Source organism: Suricata suricatta, chromosome 13 (assembly GCF_006229205.1).
Source record: "Suricata suricatta isolate VVHF042 chromosome 13, meerkat_22Aug2017_6uvM2_HiC, whole genome shotgun sequence".
NCBI lineage: Eukaryota > Metazoa > Chordata > Mammalia > Carnivora > Herpestidae > Suricata > Suricata suricatta.
The window spans coordinates 7,242,740-7,266,179 of record NC_043712.1 but is presented as its reverse complement, the minus strand read 5'-3'; the positions used below and the strand labels follow the sequence as shown (position 1 = coordinate 7,266,179).

Below are 23,440 nucleotides of genomic sequence, written 5' to 3'. Positions count from 1 at the left end.
TCCCAGGGCTGCATCTGACTCTTCTGGTCTCAGTTAAAACATTAGAGTCAAATTATTAGGTGGAGACTCCTTCCCTCAGCACAATGGCCCCTGCTCCTTCATGAGGCTTTGTCCCACCAGGCTGTTTTTGTCATGGTCTCTCCCCAGACTGAGTTCTGTGAGGGAGAGATCTGGGGCATCTGTGACTCTGCCCTCCCCACCCAGGTCCCTGTCACCAGGAGAGGGCCTGTCACAGAGTAAGTGCTCAATAAATATTTAATGAATTAACAAAGTCCATTTTCATCCTTTCCATTTTACAGATTCGACCACTGAGGCACAGAGAGGTTTAGCACCTTGCCCTGGTCACACAGCCAGGCCCCAGAGCAGCTCTAGAGGAGAGGCCCACTTGGGTATGGTTGGATTGGGCCAGGGTCCGAGGTCAGGCTGGAGTTTCCTGGAGGAAGGAGAAGGCACGGTCAAGGACTGTGCACACACTGTGCTTCTTTGCTCCTGGTACTGTCTGTGCGGCTAGGCCCTTGGTCTGGCCATCAACCCCTGCCCCCCTTTCACAGATGAGAAGAATGACTCCCAGAGGAAGGAAGAGCTCCCTCAAGACCAATGGGGGCCCCCAACATAGTGTCTTCCAGGGATGCAGCCCCCCCAAAAAACCTCCCCTTCTCCCTCCTGCATCCCTAGAGAAGCAAGAGCCGTGGGAGCCACCCCAAAGGGCCAGTGGGCAGGGGGCAAGGAGACCTGGGTTCCTGGGCGGGCCTTTCCACTTACCCATGGGTAAGCCCCTTAAAGTCTCTGGGCCTCAGTTTCCCCATCTGGACGACAAAGGGCTTGGCTGGAGCCTTTAGCCTCCCCCCTTCCCCGGAGCATGAGGACCCCGCTGAGGAAGCTGGTGGGTAAGAATACAGGCTCCTGAGTCCCAAAGGCATAGTCGAGTCCTGGTTCCAGCATTTATTGCTGAACGGTCTTGCTCAGTCCCTTCACCCCCTGAGCCTCCATTTCATGGTCTGTAAAAAGAGAATAATAGCATTTTTCTGAGGATTAAATGAGTTAACGTAGGGGAGTCCCTGGCACACCGCCAAAAAAGGCAGCACCACCCTATGAGGCCGTGTTGTCATGGTATTAGTTAGGGGATGCTGCCCTCTGGAGGCCAAAGGGAGGAACAGCAGGAGGAGGGAGCCCGACGGCGCCGGGGCCAGGCTGGAACCCTGGTTCCTGGCGTGCGCCCATGGTCCAGATGCCGAGAGCACGACGGGCGCGGGTCACTCGGTGTGAGCCTCCACCCACTGGCAGAGGCGACGGGCGTAGCGAGCGGGGCTGACGGTGGAGAAGGTCCGGCCGGGGTAGCGCAGCGTCTTCCAAAGATGCTCCAGCCGCTTGCGGAGACCGTAGACCGTGGCGAGATCCACGAGGCCCAGGAAATAGCGTTGCTCCGGTCCGTCCAGGATGTGTAAGGCATTGGGGGAGTCGGGCAGCAGCCGGCGGTTCTGGGATCCCGGCTCCTCCGGGCTCTGTACCCCTCGCACAGACCTGGCGGCCAACAGGAGGGTGAGGCTACTGCCTCCTCCAGGGAGCCCCAGCCGAGGGACTCCCTCGAGTGTAGACACCGCGCACCCGGGCTGCGTTCTGCGCTGACCCTGTGCTTCCTTCGCTCATTCCCACAACCCCTGTGTGCCAGGCCTGTGACATCAGATGGTCTCGAGGGGCACTGTCCAACACGTAGCCACTAGCCATATGTGGCCACTGGGCATTTAAATGTGGCCGGTCCCAACTGAGACGCGCCCTAAGTGTAAAATACAGACTGACTTTCCAAGACAGTTTGAAAGAATGTAAAATACCCATAAATGTTTATATTGATTCGATGATGAAATGATACAATTCGGGGTGTACTGAGTAACAAATATATTCTTAAAATTATTCTTACCTGTTTCTTTTTACTTTTCTAAAGAAGCCGCTAGACAATTTAAAACTGCATGTGTGTAGTTTTACATTTCTATTGGGTGGTGCTGGTCTAGAGCATTTGGGTCACACAGACCCTGGCTCTGAATCATCTGCCAGTTTGGTGTTGGGGTATTTCCCAAACTTCTGTTTGGGGTCATCCAACACTGGAGGGTGTCGGGGTGGCAGAGCTGAAACCTTGTGAACAAAGTAGTCCAGGTCCGGTTTATACATGATAATGTGGGGGGGGGGGCGGGATGCTTTCCAAATCCGAAATTGCCTTTGGCTGGGTCCCAGTCACACCCAAAAGCAGGTTCAATTCCCTATTTTGTCCTCTTGGAGGTGGAGGGGAGGTGGGGAAGTGTCGCTGAGGGAAATAAGCCAATGAAAGACAAGCCCCGCCCAGGCATCGACCAATCAGAACCCAGTGGTTTGGGAGCTTGGGCAAAACGCTAGGTATCCTTTGCTGTTGGGTGCGGGTGCGGTGCAGGTGCGGTGCTGGGGTGGGGGCGTCTTTTTCCGAATGGGGGGCTGGGAACTGGTAGGGGTGGGACTGGGATAGAGGCAATTTACCAGCAAGCAAATTTCAATATGACAACAACCATCATATGCAAACTAGGGTTTACCAGCTGAATGAAACCTGTAGTGTAAGCACCAGCGGGGGCAGAGGGCAAGGGAGAAGCTGACCTAGCTTGGATGGGCAGACTCGGCTGGCGGGCGGGGGGGGGGGGCGGGTGTCTGTGCCCCATGGCAGGAATTCCAGTCTCTGGTCAGAATGGGACCAGCCCAGCCACAGGGTTGTGGGGAGTCATTAACCTGTGTTCTGCCCAAGCCTCCTGCATCCCAAGGGTGGGTCGGGGGCTGGACGAGAGGACGTCATCTTTCACGTTTCTTTTCCACCCACCAGGTGGTTAGGCTTCTTTCCTTACTGTGCCTTCCTTAACCCCTACTTAATCCCGTTCAGTCACAAAGGTGGGCCTCGGAGGAGTGAAATCAAAGTAACCAGGGGCACCCAAGTCGCTAAGTCGGTTAAGCATCCGACTTCAGCTCAGGGCATGATCTCATGGTTTGTGAGTTCGAGCCCTGCGTTGGGTTCTGTGCTGACAGCTCAGAGCCTGGAGCCTGCTTCTGATTCTGTATCTCCCTCTCTCTCTGCCCCTCCCCTGCTCACGCTCTGTGTCTCTGTGTCTCTCAATAATGAACATTAAAAACAAAAACAAAAACAAAGTAACTAACCAAGGACTAACACGAATCCTCAGAAGTCATTCTACAACCTCACTTCCCCTCTCTGAGCCTCAGTTATCACATCTCTAAAATGGGACTGAGCCCACCTTAATGAGGCTCGTGGCCAGCATGCAAAGAATGACAATCACTACTACAAAGCAGGGGACAACATGATGATGGTGCCAGTGGGGATGACCCCAGGGTCCTAGAAGTGAAATTACTGGGTTAAAGGGCAAGGGCTCTTTCTAAAGTAAAAATTAAATAGGTCCAAAAACTGTCCTGAAATCTTCCATGGCTCCACATCCTCCTCGGGAAAATGGGCAGATTCTTGAAATCGGCACTGAAGCCCTTGCCCAGCTGGACCTCCCCTGTTCTGTCCTCTGCCACTGTCCCCAGGTCCCCACCACCCTACCAGCCAGGCTTCTCCAGCCCTCCACCCTACATGCAGAGACACGCACGCACACATGCACACACACACACACTGTGCTTTCCAGTCTCTGAGCCTTCGTCTCCCCACCCCCCACCCATCTTTCTCATGCTCCCATCACCTCATTCTTGCTGTCGTCCCCGTGGGGGGGCCCACCTGGCAGTGCGGAAGATGAGGCTGCTGCCTGGTCCCCTCTCATCCTCATGGAGGCGCTGGAAGGCCATCAGGAGGCTGTAATCCAGCACGTTGAGCTCGCGAAGGAAGGCGGTGTCCAGTTGGATCTGGTGCAGCAGCCAGCTCCGCTGGGGCCCTGTCAGAGCATCAGTGCCCCCGCTTGAGTGCCCATCGCATGCCAGGCAAGGTGCTGAGGGCTCCGCACCCACCGCCCGGAGAGGGCAGGTGTCATCCCTATTCCATGTCACAGATGAGGAAACTCGTCTGTCATTTGCCCTGGTCACCTAGTTAGTAAGTCGTGGAGTCGGGATTTGAACCCTGCTCTGCCTGACTCTAGACTCTGGGCTCTTAATGACTCAGGCAGAGGGCAGGGCCAGGGACACCCTTCTAACTTCATCTTGGGGGCGCCTGGGGGGCTCAGTTGGTTAAGCCTCCGACGTCGGCTCAGGTCGTGATCTTACGTTCGTGGGTTCAAGCCCCACATCGGGCTCTGTGCTGATAGCTCAGAGCCTGGAGCCTGCTTCTGATTCTGTGTCTCCCTCTCTCTCTGCCCCTCCCTGCTCCTGCTCTGTCTCTATCTCAAAAATAAATAAAACATTAAAAAAAAAAAAACTTAACCCTGAATGGAGGAAGAGAAGCCACAGACTGTCCCCATGGCTCACCCAGGTTGATGGTCTTGCCTTGAAAGTTGAGGTCCTTCAGCACCAGGACAAGGGGGCTACCCTCAGGGGCCGGCTCCACCCATCGGCTCACCTCACAGCCCTTTATATCATACCTGTGTGTGGGGGTGACAGAAAGGGGATGACAGAATTCAGGTATATACAGAGTGACACACCAAGGGACCCAAGAAACAAGAGCTTCTACTGGGTGGATGTTCAAATCCTCAGCACAACCCCACTCCATGACTGTCCCCATGTTAGAGATGAAGAAAAAGGCTCAGAGTTTCTTTGACTTGCCCAAGGCCACACAGTAAGTATAGAGAAGGAGGGCGCCTGGGAGGCTCAGTTGGTGAAGCATCCGGACTCTTGATTTTGGCTCAGATCATGATCTCACTGTTCGTGGGTTTGAGCCACACTCACAATGTGGAGCCTGCGTGGGATTCTCTCCCTCTCTCTCTGCCCTTCCCCTACTCTCTCTCTCTCTTTCTCTCTATCTCAAAAGTAAATAAACTTTGGGGCACCCGGGTGGCTCAGTCGGTTAAGCATCTGACTTCAGCTCAGGTCATGATCTCAAAGTTTGGGAGTTCAAGCTCCGCATCGCGTTGGGCTCTGTGCTGACAGATCGTAGCCTGGAGCCTGCTTCCGATTCTGTGTCTCCCTCTCTCTCTGCCCTTCCCCCACTTGCACTTTGTCTCTCTCTCTCTATCTCAAAAATAAATACAATATTTAAAAAATTTTAATAAGTAAACTTAAAAAAAAAAAAAAGCAGAGCAGGAATTTGAACTCAAGCCTTTGGAAGCCAAGTACAGGCTTTGCCCCTGCTCATGCCTGCCTCTCGGCGCCCTTCATCCCGGGAAGTGGCCCAGACACAGGGGTCCAACCTGAGGCAGCAGCACCAGGAAGGCTTGAAGGAAGTCCGTGACCCCAGGGGAGCATTAATGGGGAGTCTGCACGCAGTGTCAGGGTTAGGAGGCAGAGGACCACGTGCAGCAAGAGGCTGGGTTTCAACCCCTGCTCCTCACATGGTAGCTGGCCCTCCTTGTCCTCAACTTCTCATCTATAAAATGGGGATGATAACCACACCCACCCTTCAGAATTGTCCTGGGAATAAAGAAGGCAATGAATGCAAAGACTCGACACAGCACCCGGGGTGTCCTGAGTGCTCCCGAGACGCTGCTCGTGGGTAGCACTGCCTCGGATCCATTAGGAGATCTTGGGGGTGTCCCTTCTCCTCCCTGGGCCCCTGTTTCTCATCTATCTAGGGAGGATGGGTGCTTCAGGCGTGGGGCCGGGCCCCTGTGAGCCGACTCACCGTTCAGAGATGCGGCCGGCGGGATAGAAGACGCTCTGCATGATGATGAAGAATTTCTGGGGACGGGGGTAGGGAGTGAGGGAGGACAGGATCTCACCCTCCAGCCGTCCCCTCTGGCCCGGCCCCCTCGCCTCGGCCTCACCCACCTTCTTTCCCCGAGCCACCCGCAGACTGTGAACTCCTGGAAGGGGAGAGGGCGCCGGGTGAGGGGCCCCAAACTCGACTACCCTGGGTCCATCCCGCCCTAGGCCCAGCGTCAGGCCACGCCTCCTTCTCGAGGTCCACCGCCTCCCGCCCGTCCCTCCAAACCCCTTCCTCAGCTTGGGTGGAGGTCCCGACTGGACCCGCCTTTAGGCAGCCCCAGAGAGGCGTCCTCAGGCGGGACCCTACCCATACACCCTCCCGACTGGGACTGTCCAATAGACTCCGCCCCCGTGGGCCCCGCCCACCCCTCGCAACTGGACTCCGGGACACGCCCCCCACGGAACTACTCGCAGGCTGCGGATGGGTTCCCTCCACCCGGCTCGGGCTCAGATCCCCGACACCCCCCCATCCTGGGAACCGCCCCACTCCGACCCTCCTCCCCTGCTTGCTCTGCCCTTCCCCAGTCCCGCAGCCCCCAGTCCCGCAGCCCCCAGTCCCGCAGCCCCCAGTCCCCGGCCGGTCGTACCCAGCAACCGCGCAAGCAGCGAGTGCGGGTGCCGCTGCAGGTGCTGCACGTAGCGGGGCAGGTGGGCGAGCAGGGCCCGCACCTCTCGGCGGCGCTGGGTCTTCAGGAAGAAGCGTTGGTCGTGGCTAGGGGGTGGAGGAGAGGTCACAGGTCAGGCGGGGCTGGAGTGGCTCCCATGAGGGCCTCTGCCCCAGTGTGGGTCTGTCTCCCCGGGTCCAGGCTGCAGGTCTCTCCGCTTCCGCCCTTGTCACCTCCCGTCCTCAGTCTTCCTCCTCCATCTGAACTCTACCTGGCCCTGGCCCTCCCTGACCTTGCCATTCTGTTTGTCTCCTCAGCCGTTCCCCTTCACCCAGGAACAACGCGTCCGCCCCTTCCCCACCCCTGCTGCCAGCTCACGACAGGAAGAAGCTGGCCTTGCTCTTGGAGGTGCTGAGGAACTGCAGGTAGGGGCCACCTGGGCCTAATGTCGCTTGATAGTCTTCCTCAGCCAGGCCGAGGGAGTGGCGTAGCCAGGCGAAGGCCGGGCCGGCCAGGGTGCCCAGCTCGAAGCCCTGCCGGGGAGGAAAAGCAGGCCTAAGAGTGTCCCCGAGGGCCAGGTATATGCAGTTGGGTAATCACACCCTTCCCACAAGGCCCTGGGGCAAGCCAGCACTCCCACTACACGGATGGGGAGACTGAGGACAGAGAAGGAACACCAGTACACGCCCCTCCCATGCAGCAGTCTTGGGCTTCCTACCTCGTGAACCTGGGTCAGGACCTCAGAGAAATCCTCCTCGGTGGGTGGTCCCTACAGGGAGGGGTGAAGGGGCTCAGAGGGCAAGTCTCAGCACCACGTTGCCAGCCCCAGGATCTCCAAAAGCCTTGCATCTGGCCTCCCCACCTCTTCACAGTCCTGATCGCTCCAGCAAACAGGCACCAGAACTCAGAGCCTGGTCCAGGCACCCAGACGCACATGTTGGCCAAGTGAAGCTGGAGGCCACCCCAGTGAAAGGGGATGGCCTTAAAGCCAAGGGACCTGGCTGACTCAGTGTGAGAGGGGCAGGATCAGAGAATGCTTTCTGGGGGAGGTGACCTCTAAGCTGAAATCTGAAAGGTGGTGGAGAGGAGGTGCATGGTGTGCACAGCAGGGGGAACAGCACTGGTGGCCACCGGGAAGAGCAAGAGGGCTCACGTGGTTGCAGGAAGTAAAGGAGGGATGGAGTATGAATGCAGCTGGACAGCTGGCCCTTGGACTTGAGCCAGCAGGATCCTGAGGCCACACTGAGTCCTGGGGAGTCATGTTAGATTGTCAGCAGGTGATGAGATTTAGAGACACCCTCTGTCGGGTTCCTGCGCCCCTCCTGGACTTCTAGGTCCATGGGCCGGGACTTGGCCTATGGGATATGGTCACACTTTGCACATGTGTGCACACACACAAACAACACACATGCTTGCGCGGGCCGGTCCAGCTGCTGAGTTTGCAGTTGGGCGACCCTTTCTGCTGAGCCAGCCTGGCCCCAGCCTGAGCTCCAGGGAGGATGGGCCAGGCTGGCGGGGTGGGGGTGGGGTCTTTTCTCAGCCATACACCCGAGCAGAGCTAGGGGGGCTTCACCGACCAAAGAATACAATCCCCCCTACCCATTATACAGATGGGGACACGGAGGCCCAAAGAAGAGGCCCAGCTAGAGTCACGCAATGACCACCTGAGTCAAGGGGTTCTTCACATCCCCAACACACACTGGGTTCTCTGGCTTCCTGGCCTCAGCCTGCACCTAGGCATGTCCCTCCCTCCTCACACCTAGCCCTTGGTTTCCTCCTCTTACAGCCCTCTCATCCCCGGTCCTGCAGTATTAGCAAGACAGGGGCATCAGCGCAGTTTTGCCCTTGGTACTGTTGAGGTGCACGGCACAGATCAGCCACTCACTGTGGGTGGGTGGTCCATGGAGACCTGAGTGGCAGCCCACAGCCCTGCCTGCATCATACACGTCAGCTGGTGCAGCTCATGGCCCGGGCCAATCTCAAACAGGCCAAGGCGAGTCTGCTTGTCTCGTAGACGCCAGAGGAGGCCACGGCGGCCAGAGGTCAAGGGGGCTGCTCTGCATCCAGCCTCTGGGGAGGGGGCCAGGACCTGGTGGTAGGAGACACAAGAAGCATTGAGCACATGAAAGCATTCCAGAGGGGAAAGACTTGGGTTTTGGGTTTGAGTCCCACCTCTGGTACTTGTGAGCCCTCCTGTTACCGCTCTCTGCCTGTTTCCTTGGTTGTAAAATAGGGATAATGCCGATACCCACCTCACTGGGTGCTGTGATGGGCCACACAGGGCCTGACGTGCAGTCAGCACCCAGCGTGGAATGGTGGTTTTTATTATCAGTGGGTAAAGAATGCTTTCTGCAGCCAAACCTCTGTCTCACCCGCTGTGTGATCTTAGGTAAGTCACCTAACCTTTCTGCATCTCGTTTTCTCCTTGGTAAAAGGAGAACTATAATAACTCCTTGGCAGCAGTTTGAGCTCCCTGCCCAGAAACCCTTGATAGTAGGAGCTGTGACGCCAGGGACTCGGGCATCTATTCGACTTGCTTATGCGGAGTTCCTCCAGGCCAGGCGGAGGGTCAGCGTGAAGCTGAGCTCGCTGCCCCTGACCCACTAGCAGGACCCACCTTGTGCCTGGCACTGGCCGAGAGCCTGACTTCCTAACAGCCCTATGAAGGAGGCGCTTTTATGATCACCTCCGTTTTCGCGATTAGAAAACTGAGGAAGTTCTCTGGGGATAACCGCCAGAGACACCGCCTGCATACCTGCGGCCCCCTGTGGGGCGTGTCCGGGTCCCCGCCCAGTGCAGGACCCCCAGGGGCTTGGATGGGGGTGTGTCCGCACTGCACTGGGAGGGAAGGCCCGGACCCAGCCCCCCGACTCTTTCCTCTCCTGTCGTCTTTTGGGTCCGCACCTACCTCGCGGGGCCCTGGGCTCGGCGCAGCCATCGCCCCCGCAGCGGCTTCCCGGGCTCCGGCAGCGTCCCCGCCGCCGCGCTGCAGGAGCGGGGCCCCGCCCCTGCTTCTGGACCGACCAATAGTGCGGCGCGGGTCATGGCTGCACCCAATCCGCACGGGAGGCGCCGGCAATCGCCTGCGGGTCCCGCCCCCGGGGCTGCAGCATCCTTCGGAGCGCCGTCCTGGCCGGGGCGGGGCCGCCGCGCGGTGTTTCAGGTGGCCGGGAGGGAAAATCCCCCAACCCTTACCCCCCAGTTCGTCTCCTGAAGTGAGGGGTCTTGGGTCTCGGGGCCGCTTGGAGAGGCGGGAAACCTAAATCCAGTCCGACCCACCCACTCTGGCGTGAAATTCCCACCGACTACCTCTTGGGTGGGAAAACGAAGGTCCAGAGAGGGAAGTGAGTGCCTCCAGGTCACACAGGAAATCCGGGGCATGCATTCATTCAAGGCATATTTTGAACACTCACTTTGAGCCAGGACTAGTGCTAGGCCCTGGGGATTCAGTGGTGAGTGAGAGGGAGGAACACAGCTGCCAGCCTGATCTTTTAAAAGCATAAATCGGATGATGTCACTCTCATGCTTAAAACCTCCAGTGACTTCCCCCTGCACTGGAGCAAATTCCACACCCCTCGGCAAGGCCATGGCCCCAGCTCCATCTCACACCACTCTCCCTACCCCCACCGCACAGCAACACGGGGCTCCACGCTGGTCCTTGGGAATAAAATTTTCACCCCTGGGGCTTTTGCAGGGGCTGATGCCTTGCTTGAAATCCTTTCCCCTAGGCTCTCATCGGCCCTATTCTTTCCTGCGACCTTGCCTGACTCTAAATGTCCCCGCCTCTCATGCTTGATCACATCACTCTGTTTTATTTTCTTCATCACACTTAACGTTCTCAGAAATTGTCTTGTTCATTTATTTCTTGTATCCCCCACCCCCACCCCGCTCACGGCCCTCCCACCCTCCCAAGAATCACAAGGAGGGCTGGATCCATTCCTTGGATGGTGCCTGGCACAAACCAGTGTTTCACAAGTATATGTTGAACCAATGTGAGCAGGATGTGCAAAGGGCCTCAGTGAGTCCAGGAAATGAAAGGCCAGGGTAGCTGGAATGAGGAACGAACAAGTGACCATGCAGACTCTTGGGGCATCTTAGGGAGGGGCGTGGGGAATCCAGACAAGCATTATAAATGTATATGAGAAAGATGAAAGCCCACGGCAGTCATGCAGAGTCACACTAGAGGGAGCCAGAGCGGGTGGGGAGGAGGGTGAGGAAGATTTTGTGACTTAGGATAGATGATGCATCAGGAAGGTGACTGGGGTGGGGGTGGGGGAGAGAAAAGGGGGAGAATTGACAAAACTTGGGGTCATGTGGATGGGGGCTTGGAGTGATGTCTGCCAGGCTTCTGGCTGGGGTTAGGGCCACAGGATGATGCCAGTCCTGGAAGGGGGCAAGGCATGAGGGGAGGTTCAGACTGTGGATGGGGAGTCTGAGAACTCGAATCATGACAGGTTTCATTTGAGGTGCCACTATGACATCCAATGGCTGTGTGCCATTGCAATCCACCGGGGCACAGGAGGTGAGCCTGGATAAGGACAAGGCCACCCAGGATGTGTGGGGAGAGAGGGCTTGTGACCAAGTCCCGAAGAGCCCATTGTCTCATGGTGGAAGTGGAGCAGGAGAGGCCTAGAGTATGAGAATGGGTCCTCACAGACACCGAGAGCATCTGAGGTGTCTCCAGGGGGATGTCACAGACCAACGTGCAGTCGCTGGTGGTCTGAGTGGGTGCAGCCCTCCAGGAGGGATGCTGAGCACAGTGAAGGTGAAGAAATCCGGGCAGCAGGTGTGGACACCCTTTTGGGAATCTGACTACGAAGGGGAGGAACCTGGAAGAAATTACTGGGTGATGGTCAGTCCTTTATATGGGGGCCTGGGGACGCTCATGAAACACAGGGAGGACCCCAGTGAGAGGCAGAGGCTGTGCCAATGAAAGGGGGACCATCAGAGACACGATACTTCGGTGACAGCAGGGAGAGAGGACAGAACCCAAAGCCCAGGTGCTAGCTCTGCCTGGACCGGGGTACAGGGGGAGGATGGGATAGGGAAGGGGAGGTGTGTCTGCAGGCGGCCTCGGTTCTCAGGTGAGGAGCTGCTGCTAAGTAGAGTGAACATCCAAGGCATGACGGAGGCTTAAACTCGACCCCGTGCACGGAGCCCTGGTTGCACGCAGGGGGTGGGGTAGGGGTGGTGGCGGGATTACCAGGAGACAGGGCTGGGCCTGGGCGGACCCACCAACCTAACCACAGCCAGCCCTGCTCCGGTTCCTCCTGCTCTCACTGCTCAGAGCCATGAGAGGTCGGGCTGCTGGGTATCAGAGACAGACGATGGACTTGGCCTTTTAGGGGATGGCCTGAGGGTGCATGCCAGCTGGGCTGCCACAGGGGAGGCATAGTAGAGGCTGATGTGGTTGGCACTGCCGTGCCTCCAGCGAGTCCCCATCCGTGGGCTGCACCAGGCCTGGGGCCACATCTATTTCAGTGCCCGCTTTGTCCTGTGTCCAGCACAGGGATGATGTGGGAGGCGCCTGAGGCACCCTCATTGCACGAACTGGGGCCTCCAGCCCCCAAGCAACCCCGCCTTCCCGGTCAGTGAAGGCACAGAGACAGACACATCATCAACGTTTATTGTTCAGCTCTCCCCAGCAGGCTAGCGCTATGGCTGGGGGACTGGGCCTCTACGAGGAGCAGTTGATCTGGAGGCCCACTGTGGCCACCCTACTGTGCTCCGAGGCCTGGTGGTAACCCTAGGGCCTGCCAGTCCTCCCCGTAGGCTTTCCAGGTCCCGAAGTCCTTGCGGGGCCTGGGAAAGCTGCTCCGACAAGGAGGAGGACGTGAGGGGAAAGGTCACGTGGTGCCTCAGAACCTGCCAACTCCAAGAACAGCAGGTGACAAGAAGGAAAGTGAAACAAGAGGGGGGAACCCTGAGGAAAAGGAGACAGGGAGCCTGACGGTGAGGTGGGTCCAACCAGCATCTTTCAGGCCCTGAAAGGGGTGAGAGGGAGGCCTTCCAGGTAATTCTCCCTCCTGGCTTCTGGAAGGTTGAGCAGGGGAGGAGCAGGCCTGTGCGGTCAGTCCTGAACAGCTCCATCCCACAGGGAGGTCTGCAGGGCGGCCAGGGCGCCTGGATGGGTCCTGTGTGCGCCCACCTTTGGAGGGGATGCAGAGGAAGGGCTGGCAGCCTGAGCCCCACTGGGCCCTCACTGAGCCTTTTTGGTCGCTTTCTGGTTTTTCAGCATGACACAGGTGATGAACAGTCCTGGAACACACAGACCGGAAGAGCCAGGTGAGATCTGGACTCGGGGCTGCTAGGAGGCCAGAGCAGGGCATGGCGTGGCGGGGCGGCCCGCACGCCGAGGCCAGGCACCTGCCCAACCACCCTCCAGGCCAGGATCACCTCCCTGGTCCCTCGGCAAGACACACGTCTACCCACAAGTGTTTGACAAACACCAACACAGTGGCCGCCACGGGCGAGTTGCCACGTTTAGGGTTTTAGGTTCTGCAGGGGGGACAAGACCCACTCAATTATCCATCGACTCACCCAGTCAACCACCTGTCCACCCACCCACCTGCCTAATTCCCATCCACCACCCAGCCCACCAGCCGGCCATCCCAGGGATTCATGCAAACTGCCCTCTTGAGCACCAACTCAGGGCCACAGCCTGTGCCAGGAGCTGAGGACATGATAACCATGATGGAGACAAGTCTCGCCCCAAGGAAGCCCACACACTAAACCCCAGGGGGAGACAGAGAGGTGTAGGAATATCATGAGCCAGTGGCTGGCAAAGGGTGACTGAGGTGTAAGCGGAGTGATGGTGGTGGAGGGAGCGGGGGGTGTAGGGGCCCATTCAGCCAAAAGGCCTGTTGAGATCCTGCTGTGAACTACCAGGAGGAACGCACATATCCCTAGCATAGCGGGTGGGTGCACCCCTGGTGCAGTCGGGTCCCTCAGCTGAGGATCGGGATTGAGTCACTCTCCTGGGAGACTGAGAGTACAGGGTCATATGGCCAGTTGGGTCCTATTTTCCTTTGTTTTAGACAATGTGCGCATGACCTCTTGATCAAGATGGATTAGAGACTGGAGTTAGTTTTCTATGACCTTTAATTATCGTTTCGGTGAGTGGGCACATTTTCAGATTGAAACTCCCTTCCTGGTCAGGGGCACTTTACCCGTAAGTCATCATGTTCACCTTTAAAGAAAAATAGCCTTCTCTTAAGCTTTGGTTAATATTATACTATATGTGTAGAACAAGACCCTTGTTAATGTATTTCATTCCTGTTTTTGAAACTCTGTAGTAAATTATGTTATTGTTCTCTTTACCATGGAAACAATGATCTTTTCTGGAACATGTGATTCTTACCTAAAACCTCAGACTTACAAACAATGTGATCATTAAAGACAAAATGTAATCACCTGTGGTATATAGAGATCCTAAGCATCACGGTAAAGTGCAATCCTGCCACCATTCACTTTGTCTGTGTTCTTTCTTATAGATACTGCGCCCACACCAACCCCCTACTCCGAGACCCTGGACAGTGGTGCGTGGGCTGGTCCCCCGCGGGGGGTGGGAAGGGAGACACCCCACTGGGGCCATCCCATTTGAGACCAATGGGTCTGAGGCATAGGGAAGGCCAGAGGGGCTATGACTGAAAGCCCTAAAGGATGAACAGGAAAATCCCAGGGGGTAAATGGGGCTGGGGGGCCGCAAGCGTCAAGTAGGTGGACAGCAAGTGGCAAAGTGTGGAAGCCTGTTCAGGGATGGGAGAGGGCTGTGGGGACTCCCAGACACCCTGCTCAGGGTTGAGGGAGTGATGGCTTACCCACAAACAGGAGCAGCAGGAGGCCAGCGGCCAGCGGGATGGCGACAGCATAGGCTCGGGGCAGGAAGTACTTGTGGATGACATGCTGGCTGTCAATGAATGGCTGGTACGGAGGGCAGAGCTCTGGTGAACATTCCTTGCCTTGCCCAGACCTTTAAGCCCCAAACCTCTCCCCCCTCCCCCTCCTGAGCTGACCCCAGTCAACGAACTGGGATAGCACCTGCTTTGCTTTCGGATGACGGTGTTTGGGGTGTTTTGGTTTGTTTCCTTCATTTACTTACTGAATAGTTGTTCAGTGGGCACCTGCCTGGCACCTGCCCTAAGTTGGTGCCGGGACCTGGCAATGAACAGAAGGTGAGGGACTTGCCCTACGCCACTCGCAGCCCAACATGGGCAAAGGCACGTAAGGGGTTCTCAGGTGGGCCCCAGCGTCTTCTTTACGAACACTTCCCTCCAAAGTTCTGCAAGGCTCTGCCTTCCGAACACACTGTACTTCTTAAGCAGTAACCAACAAAATTTACAACAACAAAAAAGAAAATCCTAAAGACGCTCACAAAACCACTGGCACTCATCATGCCCAGGAGCGAGTAAGATAACTAGGACTAGAACGGCAATCAGAGGCAAAAGCAAATCAGTGATAGGGGCATCCAGTGTAGCGGTCAAGGGCCTTAAGGGTAGCAGTTCTCGCTGAGCCTTGGCTTCCTCGTCTATAAACGGGGACACCTCTAGCATCGGCCTCATAGCGCTGTTCTGGAGCGTTCACGAGAGGAAGCAGGTAAAGCGCCTAGCACAGTGCCTGGCACACAGCAGCTTAAATGATGCTAGGGGTCAGCTACAAGATCCCGGGGTGGAAGGTAAGACGAAGGGTGGGAGCAGCACACATACCAAGAGAATCACCCAGACGGTGTAGTAGGTGAAGATGATCAGGCTAACGGCGACGAGGCTGAGTCCCACCACCTGGTCTGTCCCCGTGGCCTGGAGAAAAGGAGGGCTCAACTGACGAAGTCACTCCCCCTCTAGGTGCACTACTGGCGGGGTGGCGTCAGGATCACGCTCTCTGAGTTTCCCATTCACTTAACAAACGGAGACAGGCCCGACGAGTGTCGCTTTCCAGGCTGGGAGAGGGCCGGGCCGCGGGGTTTTTATTCCTACCACCGGCTGACGGAAGAGCGAGAAATCCCGGCTCCGAGCGCCCAAGCCCCCGCTCCGCGGCAGACCGTCCCCCGCCAAAGCCCCAGCCGTCCTCCGCCCCCCGCACTCTGCCCGGGGCTCACCATCTCCCCGGCGATTCCCCACCGGAGCCACAAGCCCCAGCCGGCTCCGGAACCGGGCCCTTCTGGTCTTGGGCCGCGGGGCACACCGGGAGTCGTAGTCTTTAAAAAGCGGGCCCGGGACTACGTGTCCCGAGACAGGAGGGTGCCGCCTCCCCCTTTGCATATCGGGAAATGTAGTTTCCAAGGGCATTGTGGGACACGCTGTTGCCAGGCTCTCTCTAGTGAATGGAATCGAGTCGGGGGATCCACACAGGCGGGCACTCATGCCCTCAGACCTGTCGAAAACGCCCCAGAAGAAAAACGCCATCCCTAAATATCCCAGGATCCCAAACCCAGAGCGGGATGGCGTGGGAGGTCAGAAGTCCCATTTTGCAGATGGGGAAAATGAGGCTCAGAGAAGGCGAAGACTTGCAGATCACAATTGGAATCCGAGGTGAAGCCGAGACCAGCACCCAGGGGCCCTATTTCCTAGTCCTGAGGCCCTGGTTGTCGACAGGGGTACAGAGGGTTCATTGCCCCTCTTGGATGGGGGGAGGGGGTAAGCCCGCGTCTCCAGGCATCGGGAGGATTCTCATTGGCTGTGAGGGGAGCGCCCCCTTAGGGTCGCCTGGCTTCCCAGGAGACCCTTTCCGGTGTAGTCTCTTCACTGCAGGGATGAGGTCAGGGCAGTCCTCCGTTTCCTCACCATTTACTTGCCTGTTGGTCCCTGCAGCCCAGACAGGTTTTGGACTGGCCCCACATGCAGGTCCTTCCCCAGTCTGGAACACTGGCTTCCCACAGGTGTAGGGGCGGGCTGCTCCTCACCCACCGGGTCTCAAAGGGATGCCACACGTCCTAGGGAGGCCCCTTCACAGCTGGGCAGGGATTCCCTCCCCTGTGCTCCACAGCCCAGGGTGTGTCTCCGTGATAACCACTTGTCACTGAGTTTTAGTAAGCTCATTTACTTGTTGATCTGGCCTGTGGGTTCCCGGGGGGATGGGGTCTGTGGTCACTGCTGTATCCCTAGTGCCCAGAACGAGAGGTGGGAGGATGGGCAGACAGACTGGCCGAGATGTGTCTGAACCTGGCATGGTGTTCTCCTGCTGGCAGCCGTCTCCTTGGACCACCTGAGCCCACCTCTTTGGGGGCCTGCACTCTTCAAAGACGACAGGAGCAGCTCTTTGTGGCCTACAGCCCGGTGACTTCCCTCTCCATCTCAGGACAGACTTCGGGCTCAGTCAGGGGCCAACTTTTCCCTCCCTGGGTGTGCAGTGCAGAATAGAGGAAGGAACTCAAAATCAGCCTCCAGGGCTTAAAGGGGCTATGAGTGGGTGCCAGCCCCGAGAAGGGGTGCAGACGAGGTCATGCTGCAGCAGGGGAGGAGGCCTGGCGGTCTGGTCTGGTCCCTTCCGGCCTGTCCACGGCCGCGGAGGCTTCCTGCCACTTCTGCCAGGTGACTTGCCTTTCTCAGAGCTTGGCCAAGCTGCTGGCTCCTGTGTACCTTGAGTGTGGGGGGCAGGAAGGGAGGGGCCTAGGCCTGGGGCTCGAGAGGAGTTGGGAACAAACTCAGTACCTCCCGTGTCAAGCTGTACACCCACTTTCTCCTTTCATCCACCAGCCCGTTTACAGCTGAGGAAACTGAGGCACAGTTATTTGTCCTCAGGCTGACTGCTGGGGAAGTCAATGGTTAGAACTTGTGCCCTGAGATCAGAGCTGCCACTTAGTAGGTGTGAGGCTGCCAAGAAATTGTCCTCCTGGGCCTCAGTTTCCTTCCCAGGAACCCGGAGTAATAAAGGCGGTAATAACTGTGACAGCAGCCAGGACAGAGAGGACCCTGGCCACCTATATTTTCCATTCCCGGATGTCAAACTACACATCTGGCTTTCTTCTGTGCCGACCGCGCGGTGAGACAAACAAAACAACCCAACATGCCATAACAAACAAAAATTGCGACATTTAATTTTTTTCCCCCAACCAAGACACTGACACTAGGCTGATTTCCCCTTACAATGTGATTTTCTACAACAGAAGCCAGGACACAGAGATATAAACACAGCCTTCTGAATAAGGGGTGGTGGCGGCAGCAACTTTCTGTTAGAAAGGAGGGGAATTAAAAAAAAAAAAAAAAGACGAAAAGAAAAAAAAAGATACCCCTCCCCACCCCCCACCTCCCATTTCCCAACTCAACCCTCTGAGAACATGGCGGATCTCCATCCCGGCAGACCACACCACGTGGTCAGTTTGGGGTGACCAGAAAAAAAAGTAACCTAAAAATATTGTAGACTTTTATTTTCTTTAAATCTCCTAGTAAAAACGTTAAACTGTCTTTCAAGAAGATTCCAAACTGGCATTGCATAGACTGATTCCTTTCCAAAAATATCTCTAATATAGTCTTTCTCTCTGTATAGCATTTGCAGCCTAGGAGCTGTGGGCGCCTGGCGGGCCCTCCCCGAGCCTGAGGACCGGACACTGACGGAAGGAAGGGCGCCAGGCTCTGGCTCCAGCTGGTGCTGATTTGGATGCGGCCGAACTCTCAGTCCGATCGCCCTGGCCCAGGCTTGGCATGGGAAAATGAGGCAGGCTCTGTCTACTTCTGGGGTGACTGTCAAGCCCAGACCTCGCCTTGGGTGGCACTAGGGTTCTTGGTTTGGGGGAGTCGCAAAAGCACCAGAGCTGGCTGTTTTACGCCTGAAGCCCAGAACTTTGAGCCAGGGCCCAAATACACCTGGACTGCGCTTCCCCACTGGGCGGAGGTCGTGTGGACACAGATGGAGAGGGCTCTCCCGACTCCGGGGGGTCACTTCATCTGGAGACTGCATAGCCAGCTCCCTCTTAAAGTGTCAGGTGCCTGCGAGGCAGGAAGGGACCCGCAGGGCTAACCGGAGCCCTCTCCAGCCACACCAAGTACTCTGTCCGGTCTCAGCAAGAGCCTCCTCACATTCAGTTTCTAAGAGTTAGGGGATTACATACAAGGACAACGAATCCTAGGAATGCTCTGCTCCCCAGGCCCGGAGGTTCCAAGACGAGGCTCCAACTCTTGCCAGGGCCTACGGGCAAGGAGCCCTCCCAGCCTGGGGAGGACACCCCAGCGGCACCTGTGCCCTACCAGGAAGAGAATCAGTATCCTGCCCCCACGCCCTGCCCCATCCAGATCCCCAGCTCTGCTGGGACCCAGCCAGCAGGTAGGGCAGAGAACAGAACCACCTCCCCTCACCTGGGGGAGGAGAAAATACCAAACTGTGAACTCCAAAAAAAAAAAAAAAAAAAAAAAAAAAGGAAATGTTAAAAGAAAAAAGGTATAGGATTAAGCGAACACCAGCCTGCTGGGTTCACACAAAATCAGTGAAACTTCAGAGTGACAGGGAAGTCTGTCCAGGGACTGGCTGGCAGCCAGAACCCCCCATTTTCAAGCAAGTAAGGAAGAATGGGGAGAGGCGGGGTGCAGAGAGCAGAGACTTTATCGAGGGGCGGGGGCAGGGCCAGACTGCTCCCCACCTCTCCTTCGCCCAGAGGGGGATGCTTCCAGAGGAGGGCTGGGGCTTTTCTGGCCAGGGAGCCAGCTCCGGCCGCTCCAGTCCCAGCCCACCGGCCTTTGGCATCGGCCCAGCCTGGGCGAGCTGCCCCTGCAGGGACGGAGAGGGGGCTCTGCTTGCCAAGCGCAGCCCAGCCAGACTCTCGACCCGCAAGGGTTTGGGAGGCACCTTCCCTGGCTTCCTACAGGAAACCAGCTGCTCGGGATCCAGCCCCGAGCAGAGGTGAGCCACCACCGACACTCAGACCTTTCTCCACTCGGGCGTCAGGCCTGAGCTGGAGCTACACGGGGTGGGGGTGGGGGGAGGCAGTGCCACGTTCCAGCCGGGCCGCTAGAGGCGGGCGCTGGCTGCACAGCAGGCAGTGCCCAGGAATCCTTGCGAAGGGCTCACAGGAAAGGCAGGCAAGGGCCAGGAGGGCTGTGCTGGAGACAAGCATGTGCAAAGTGCAGGCTGCCGGGGCAGCGGGAGAACATTCATTGGGGGAGGAGGGTCTCAATGGGGCGTGTGGGTGGGTCTGAGGTCTTGGTTCCCAGGAGCAGGCCGCCAGCGGGTCCCCCAGGACACAGGGAAGGGACGGCTGAAGCACTAAGCAGTCAGGGGGCCATGGTGGCAGGATTCTGGGGGTGGATTGGCCCGCCCAAGGGCAAGGGGGAGGTGGAGCAAGGCCCTGCCGCGGCACGGCTGAGCCAATGCTCCTGGGGCAAGCAGGGACACAGGGCAAGAGGCCCCTTGGTCACAGGCATCCCCGCCCGGAGGTGCCACTGCAGGTCCTCACTGAGAGGCCCAGTTGGTCTCCAGTGGGGCAGTCCTGGCCAGCTTGGTCTTGTCCACCTGCTTCATGGGCCTGTGGCCTGCCCCCCTAGTGGTTCAGAGGAGAATATTCACAGTGGTTCCCCGGGGCCTGGCAGGCCAGGAAGGTCCCGGCATGGATGGGGAGACAGTGGAATGCTTTGGGGCAGGAGTGGGGCTGGAGTGCATGGAGGAGGCACAGATGAGATGTGGCGCAGATGGTGATCCGAAGCGGAAGGTCCCTCTGGAATGATGCGGGCCTTGATGCCCGCGAAGGTGGGGCCTTCTCCAGGCTGGACACCCGCTCCTCAATGGCTTTCAATAACGACAGGCTCATAGACCCCAGAGGAGACCCTGCAGGGGAGGGGAGGGGAGGGGAGAAACAGGTCAGCTTATCCTCCTAGATGCTTTTCCCTGGTAAGTACTCCACGAGATGACACTGTTAACTAACTGGCCCTGTTTCACAGAGGGGTAAACTGAGGCTCAGGGAAGCAGAGTCACTTGCCGAGGGCAACACAGATGCTAAGTATCGGAGTCTGTGGGCTCTCAGAGCTGCTAGGGGCTGCGCCTGAGCCCTTCCTGAGCACCAGCAGCTGACACTCAGGGGTGTGCTGCCCCCCATCCTCACAGCTGCCCTGGTAATGGAAAGACTCCACCCCGCCCCTTTGGAGAGATGAAGAAACTGAGGTGCAGAGGGATTATGAGGCTTACCAAGAAGATGACGGAAGGTCGGGGAGCCTGGTTGGTTTTTTTCCCTGCTGAAGCCAGGCCCACCCAGCCAAAGGTTAATGGACATTCAGGGCCTGGGGTGCAGCTATGCTAGGACCTGGCTCCTGATTAAATTGGTTTCTCCCATCCCCAGTTTCCTCACTGTCTTAGTGGGCTAGGAGCGTGGTGTTTACAAACCTCCAAGGAGGCATCCTGTTTTCCTCTTGCCCACCTGACGCCGGACAGCCCAGGAAGCCACCAGGAAAGGCGGATGCAATTCCGGGCCTCAGCCAGCAGGTGTCAGCATAGCGGCACCAGAGGCAAAGTGCAGGGGCCCTGGGCAGCCCAGCCACATCTCCCCACACCCTGGAAGCTGGATGTTCAATGTGCACTTTCCCACCCGGCCCACAGGAGCAGGGGGGAAAGGTGCACGGGAACCTCCTCCACTCCTTCATTTGGTGAGCAGCAAACAAGAAGGCCCTCTATAAACTCCGAGTTGAAGCCCAAGTTCGGTCTTCCCACCCCCTCATATGTAAACATCATGGGGGCACTGATGCGTGTTGCTCGCTGCTGCATCCCCAGCACCTCGCTCAGTGCTTGCTGTGTAGCTGGTGCTCAATAAATACTTGTTCAGTAAATAAAACGAGTCAGCTGGGGTTCCCAGCTCCAGAAGGAAGGGAAGAGCAGAGTGCAAAATTAAGATGGATAAAGCCCCCGCTATGTGCCAAGCCCTGTGCTAGGCACTCTCCAAGTGGCAGCCCTCAGAACCAAGCCCTGCGTGTTGTCCCAGGCGTCTAGGTGGGACAGTACGCTCCACACCATTTGACGGACAGGGAAACTGAGGTTCAGAGAAGTGACTGGTCCGAAGTCACAACGTGGTGATGAGAACTGGCATTCAAAGCCAGGTCAGTGTCTGCAGAAGCCCTGCTCTCACCACTGTACCCCATAGTCGCCCTAGGGACCCACCCCCACACTGTACCCCTTACCTATTGGCCAGCTGGATGCCACTCAACGTGGTGGAGCCGTCGCGGCTCACGAACAGCCGGAGGTTGCTGTCTGTGTGGACACAGGGGAGGACGGAGGCTGAGTGGGGCGGGGGCGGCCGGGGGACCCCTGGAACAGGCGGCATTGTCCCCTGGTCCTCCCCGCGCAGCAGCTCACCCTCGGTGTTGCTGCCGTCGGTAAAGTCTTGGCTTTGCATGATCTTCTCCACGATGTCGTCCGCGTCAATCCGAGTGTCATCCACCCAGGTCGGGTGACTCTCCACAGAGTCCTTCTTCCGCCTGGGGTGGGGCAAAGCAGGGCAGAGTCACAGCAGTCCAGCCAGGGGCAGGCACACGGAGGACACCGGTGAGCCCCTGCAGCACCCAGGTTGCTCTAAGTGCACGTGAGAACGTACTCCAGACATGTCCTCTCGGCCCCCACCCCGGCCCCCAGGGCAGGCGCGATGACCTGGTTTTATGGACGCGGACCCAGAGGCTCTGAGAGGTTACCTAACCTCTGAGCCTCCGAGAGGCTGCACGGCGTGACAACAGGGGACCTAGGTGCGCCAAGGCACACACAATGGTACGTGCACGCCAGGCCCAGGTCATGTCCTCCCTGTACATCCCCTGGCTGAATCGTCACCATCCAGCCCTCTGAGGTGGGGAACCTGCTGTCCCCACGTTCCAGGTAAAGAAGCAGAGGTTCAGGGTGGCTCCCAGGAGGGGTCCGCTCTCCAGGAGCACTGTGCTCACCGAAACGAACGGTCAGACAGATGTGGGGGCCGAGGCGGCCGCGGCGGCTTCTCGGGGGGCCGGTGCTCCCGCTCCCCACCCTCGGGGCCCTCCACGGTCATGCTGAGGCCACCCGAGGCGCTGCTGCTGGTGGACGTGTTGCGGCGGTGCGTCAAGTCCGAGAGGCTGGAGGATCGCGAGTGTTCCGTGCTGTAGCCTGGTGGGCATTCGGGGAGGCTCGTTATGGGGGCTCGCCAGGAGGGCGTGAGGCGGGGGCACGGGGCTAGGCGGGCACTCACCAGAGATCTTGGACTGCTGGCTGGCGTAGCTGGAGTTGCGGGAGTGACCGGAGTGGAAGACCTCCTCGGGGCTGGACAGGTTCTGTTCGGCCTCCTCTGGCACCCCTGCAGGGCGGGGAGGAGACAGGCTCTGCAGCGGCGCCGCCCCTGCCCTTCACACGTGTCCTCTCACCGAGTCGGGGTGGGGGTGGCCGACTGTGTCCCACTTAAGAGAGTGACAAGCGGAGGTTCTGCAGCCCCACGGCTCATCACTGGAGCCCAGGTTTGTCCGCTGCACACATATCTGTGGGACCCTCGTCTGCACAGGGGACCCTACTGGGTGCCATAATAGGAGATGGTGTCACAGGCCAGTGGGAAGGGAGAGTGTTGAATAACGCCCCACTATTAACTACCGCTGAGGTGCATGTGACAATGGGGAGCGGTGTGGCTGGGGGTCTGACCCAGTCTGGGCCCAGGGAAAGCTTCTGAGAAGGACTTCATAGGAGGCCTTCAGGAGGCACGGGAGGGAACAAGCCATGTAAAGTATCAGGGAAAGAACCTTCCACACAGAGGAACAGCAGGAGTAAAGGCCCTGAAGTTTAAATGCATGTAGGTCAGCAGAGCTGGAGTGGAAGGAATAAGGGGAATGGGCAGAGACTGACAGTCCTGTCACGAGTCACCCATAAGCCCAACTCTTCGGAAACAAACCTTCTAGCACTGGCCAGCAGGAGGCACCAGGGGCCCAGGCGGGACCCACTCCGGGCTCCCCGAGGGCCTGCCCACCAGTTCTGGTCACAGGAAGGAAGGACTCATCTTGTCCATCCCCTCCTCAGAGGACAGCACACCAGGCCACAGGCTAGACCGCAAGGCTAGTCCTTGCCCAAAGCCACGGAGCTTCTCAAAACAGGTGCTTGTGGGGGGGGGGGGGGGG

The 23,440-nt window shown here is 57.9% G+C and overlaps 3 protein-coding genes across 5 annotated transcripts in view; all 3 read right to left on the bottom strand.

Moving 5' to 3' along the window:
- Positions 1–251: 251 nt before the first annotated feature.
- On the bottom strand, positions 252–9,385 carry PIP5KL1 (phosphatidylinositol-4-phosphate 5-kinase like 1). 3 transcript variants are annotated; one of them, XM_029920512.1, is made up of 11 exons: positions 9,322–9,385; positions 8,299–8,502; positions 7,132–7,182; positions 6,792–6,946; positions 6,396–6,520; positions 5,872–5,906; positions 5,726–5,781; positions 4,417–4,529; positions 3,737–3,890; positions 763–1,521; positions 252–433 (listed from the first exon to the last, which is right to left on the bottom strand). In XM_029920512.1, exons 1-10 carry the CDS (start codon positions 9,349–9,351, stop codon positions 1,254–1,256), a joined length of 1,191 nt encoding a protein of 396 aa, XP_029776372.1. In that variant the 5' UTR covers positions 9,352–9,385; the 3' UTR covers positions 252–433; positions 763–1,253. The 3 variants fall into 3 exon arrangements, with proteins under 3 accessions (XP_029776372.1, XP_029776373.1, XP_029776374.1); XM_029920513.1 differs by having other exon boundaries at positions 5,726–5,760; XM_029920514.1 differs by lacking the exons at positions 5,872–5,906; positions 6,792–6,946; positions 7,132–7,182; positions 8,299–8,502; positions 9,322–9,385 and having other exon boundaries at positions 6,396–6,429.
- A 2,634-nt stretch (positions 9,386–12,019) lies between these two features.
- DPM2 (dolichyl-phosphate mannosyltransferase subunit 2, regulatory) lies at positions 12,020–15,626 on the bottom strand. The gene is made up of 4 exons (XM_029920140.1): positions 15,508–15,626; positions 15,119–15,208; positions 14,234–14,336; positions 12,020–12,671 (listed from the first exon to the last, which is right to left on the bottom strand). The coding sequence occupies exons 1-4, from the start codon at positions 15,508–15,510 to the stop codon at positions 12,613–12,615; spliced, it is 255 nt and encodes an 84-aa protein (XP_029776000.1). The 5' UTR covers positions 15,511–15,626; the 3' UTR covers positions 12,020–12,612.
- A 1,789-nt stretch (positions 15,627–17,415) lies between these two features.
- The window catches only part of FAM102A (family with sequence similarity 102 member A), a 34,142-nt gene continuing 28,117 nt past the window's right edge, over positions 17,416–23,440 (bottom strand). Inside the window, exons 7-11 of the mRNA XM_029919596.1 lie at positions 22,531–22,635; positions 22,253–22,448; positions 21,678–21,799; positions 21,503–21,572; positions 17,416–20,162 (exon numbers count right to left, since the gene is read on the bottom strand). Coding sequence (XP_029775456.1) covers positions 20,117–20,162; positions 21,503–21,572; positions 21,678–21,799; positions 22,253–22,448; positions 22,531–22,635 — 539 coding nt within the window. The 3' untranslated portion in view covers positions 17,416–20,116. The remainder of the gene's footprint in view (positions 20,163–21,502; positions 21,573–21,677; positions 21,800–22,252; positions 22,449–22,530; positions 22,636–23,440) is intronic.

Coding starts and splice junctions, on each gene's coding strand:
- PIP5KL1 (XM_029920512.1), bottom strand. CDS start 9,351: ATGGCTGCGCCGAGCCCAGGGCCCCGCGAG. Junction 4,530..5,725: donor GCCGGCCGCATCTCTGAACG/GTGAGTCGGCTC, acceptor CCCCACACACAG/GTATGATATAAAGGGCTGTG. Junction 3,891..4,416: donor AGGCAAGACCATCAACCTGG/GTGAGCCATGGG, acceptor ATGCTCTGACAG/GGCCCCAGCGGAGCTGGCTG.
- DPM2 (XM_029920140.1), bottom strand. Junction 14,337..15,118: donor CCGTCTGGGTGATTCTCTTG/GTATGTGTGCTG, acceptor CCTCCGTACCAG/CCATTCATTGACAGCCAGCA. Junction 12,672..14,233: donor CCTGCTGCTCCTGTTTGTGG/GTAAGCCATCAC, acceptor TGTGTGTTCCAG/GACTGTTCATCACCTGTGTC.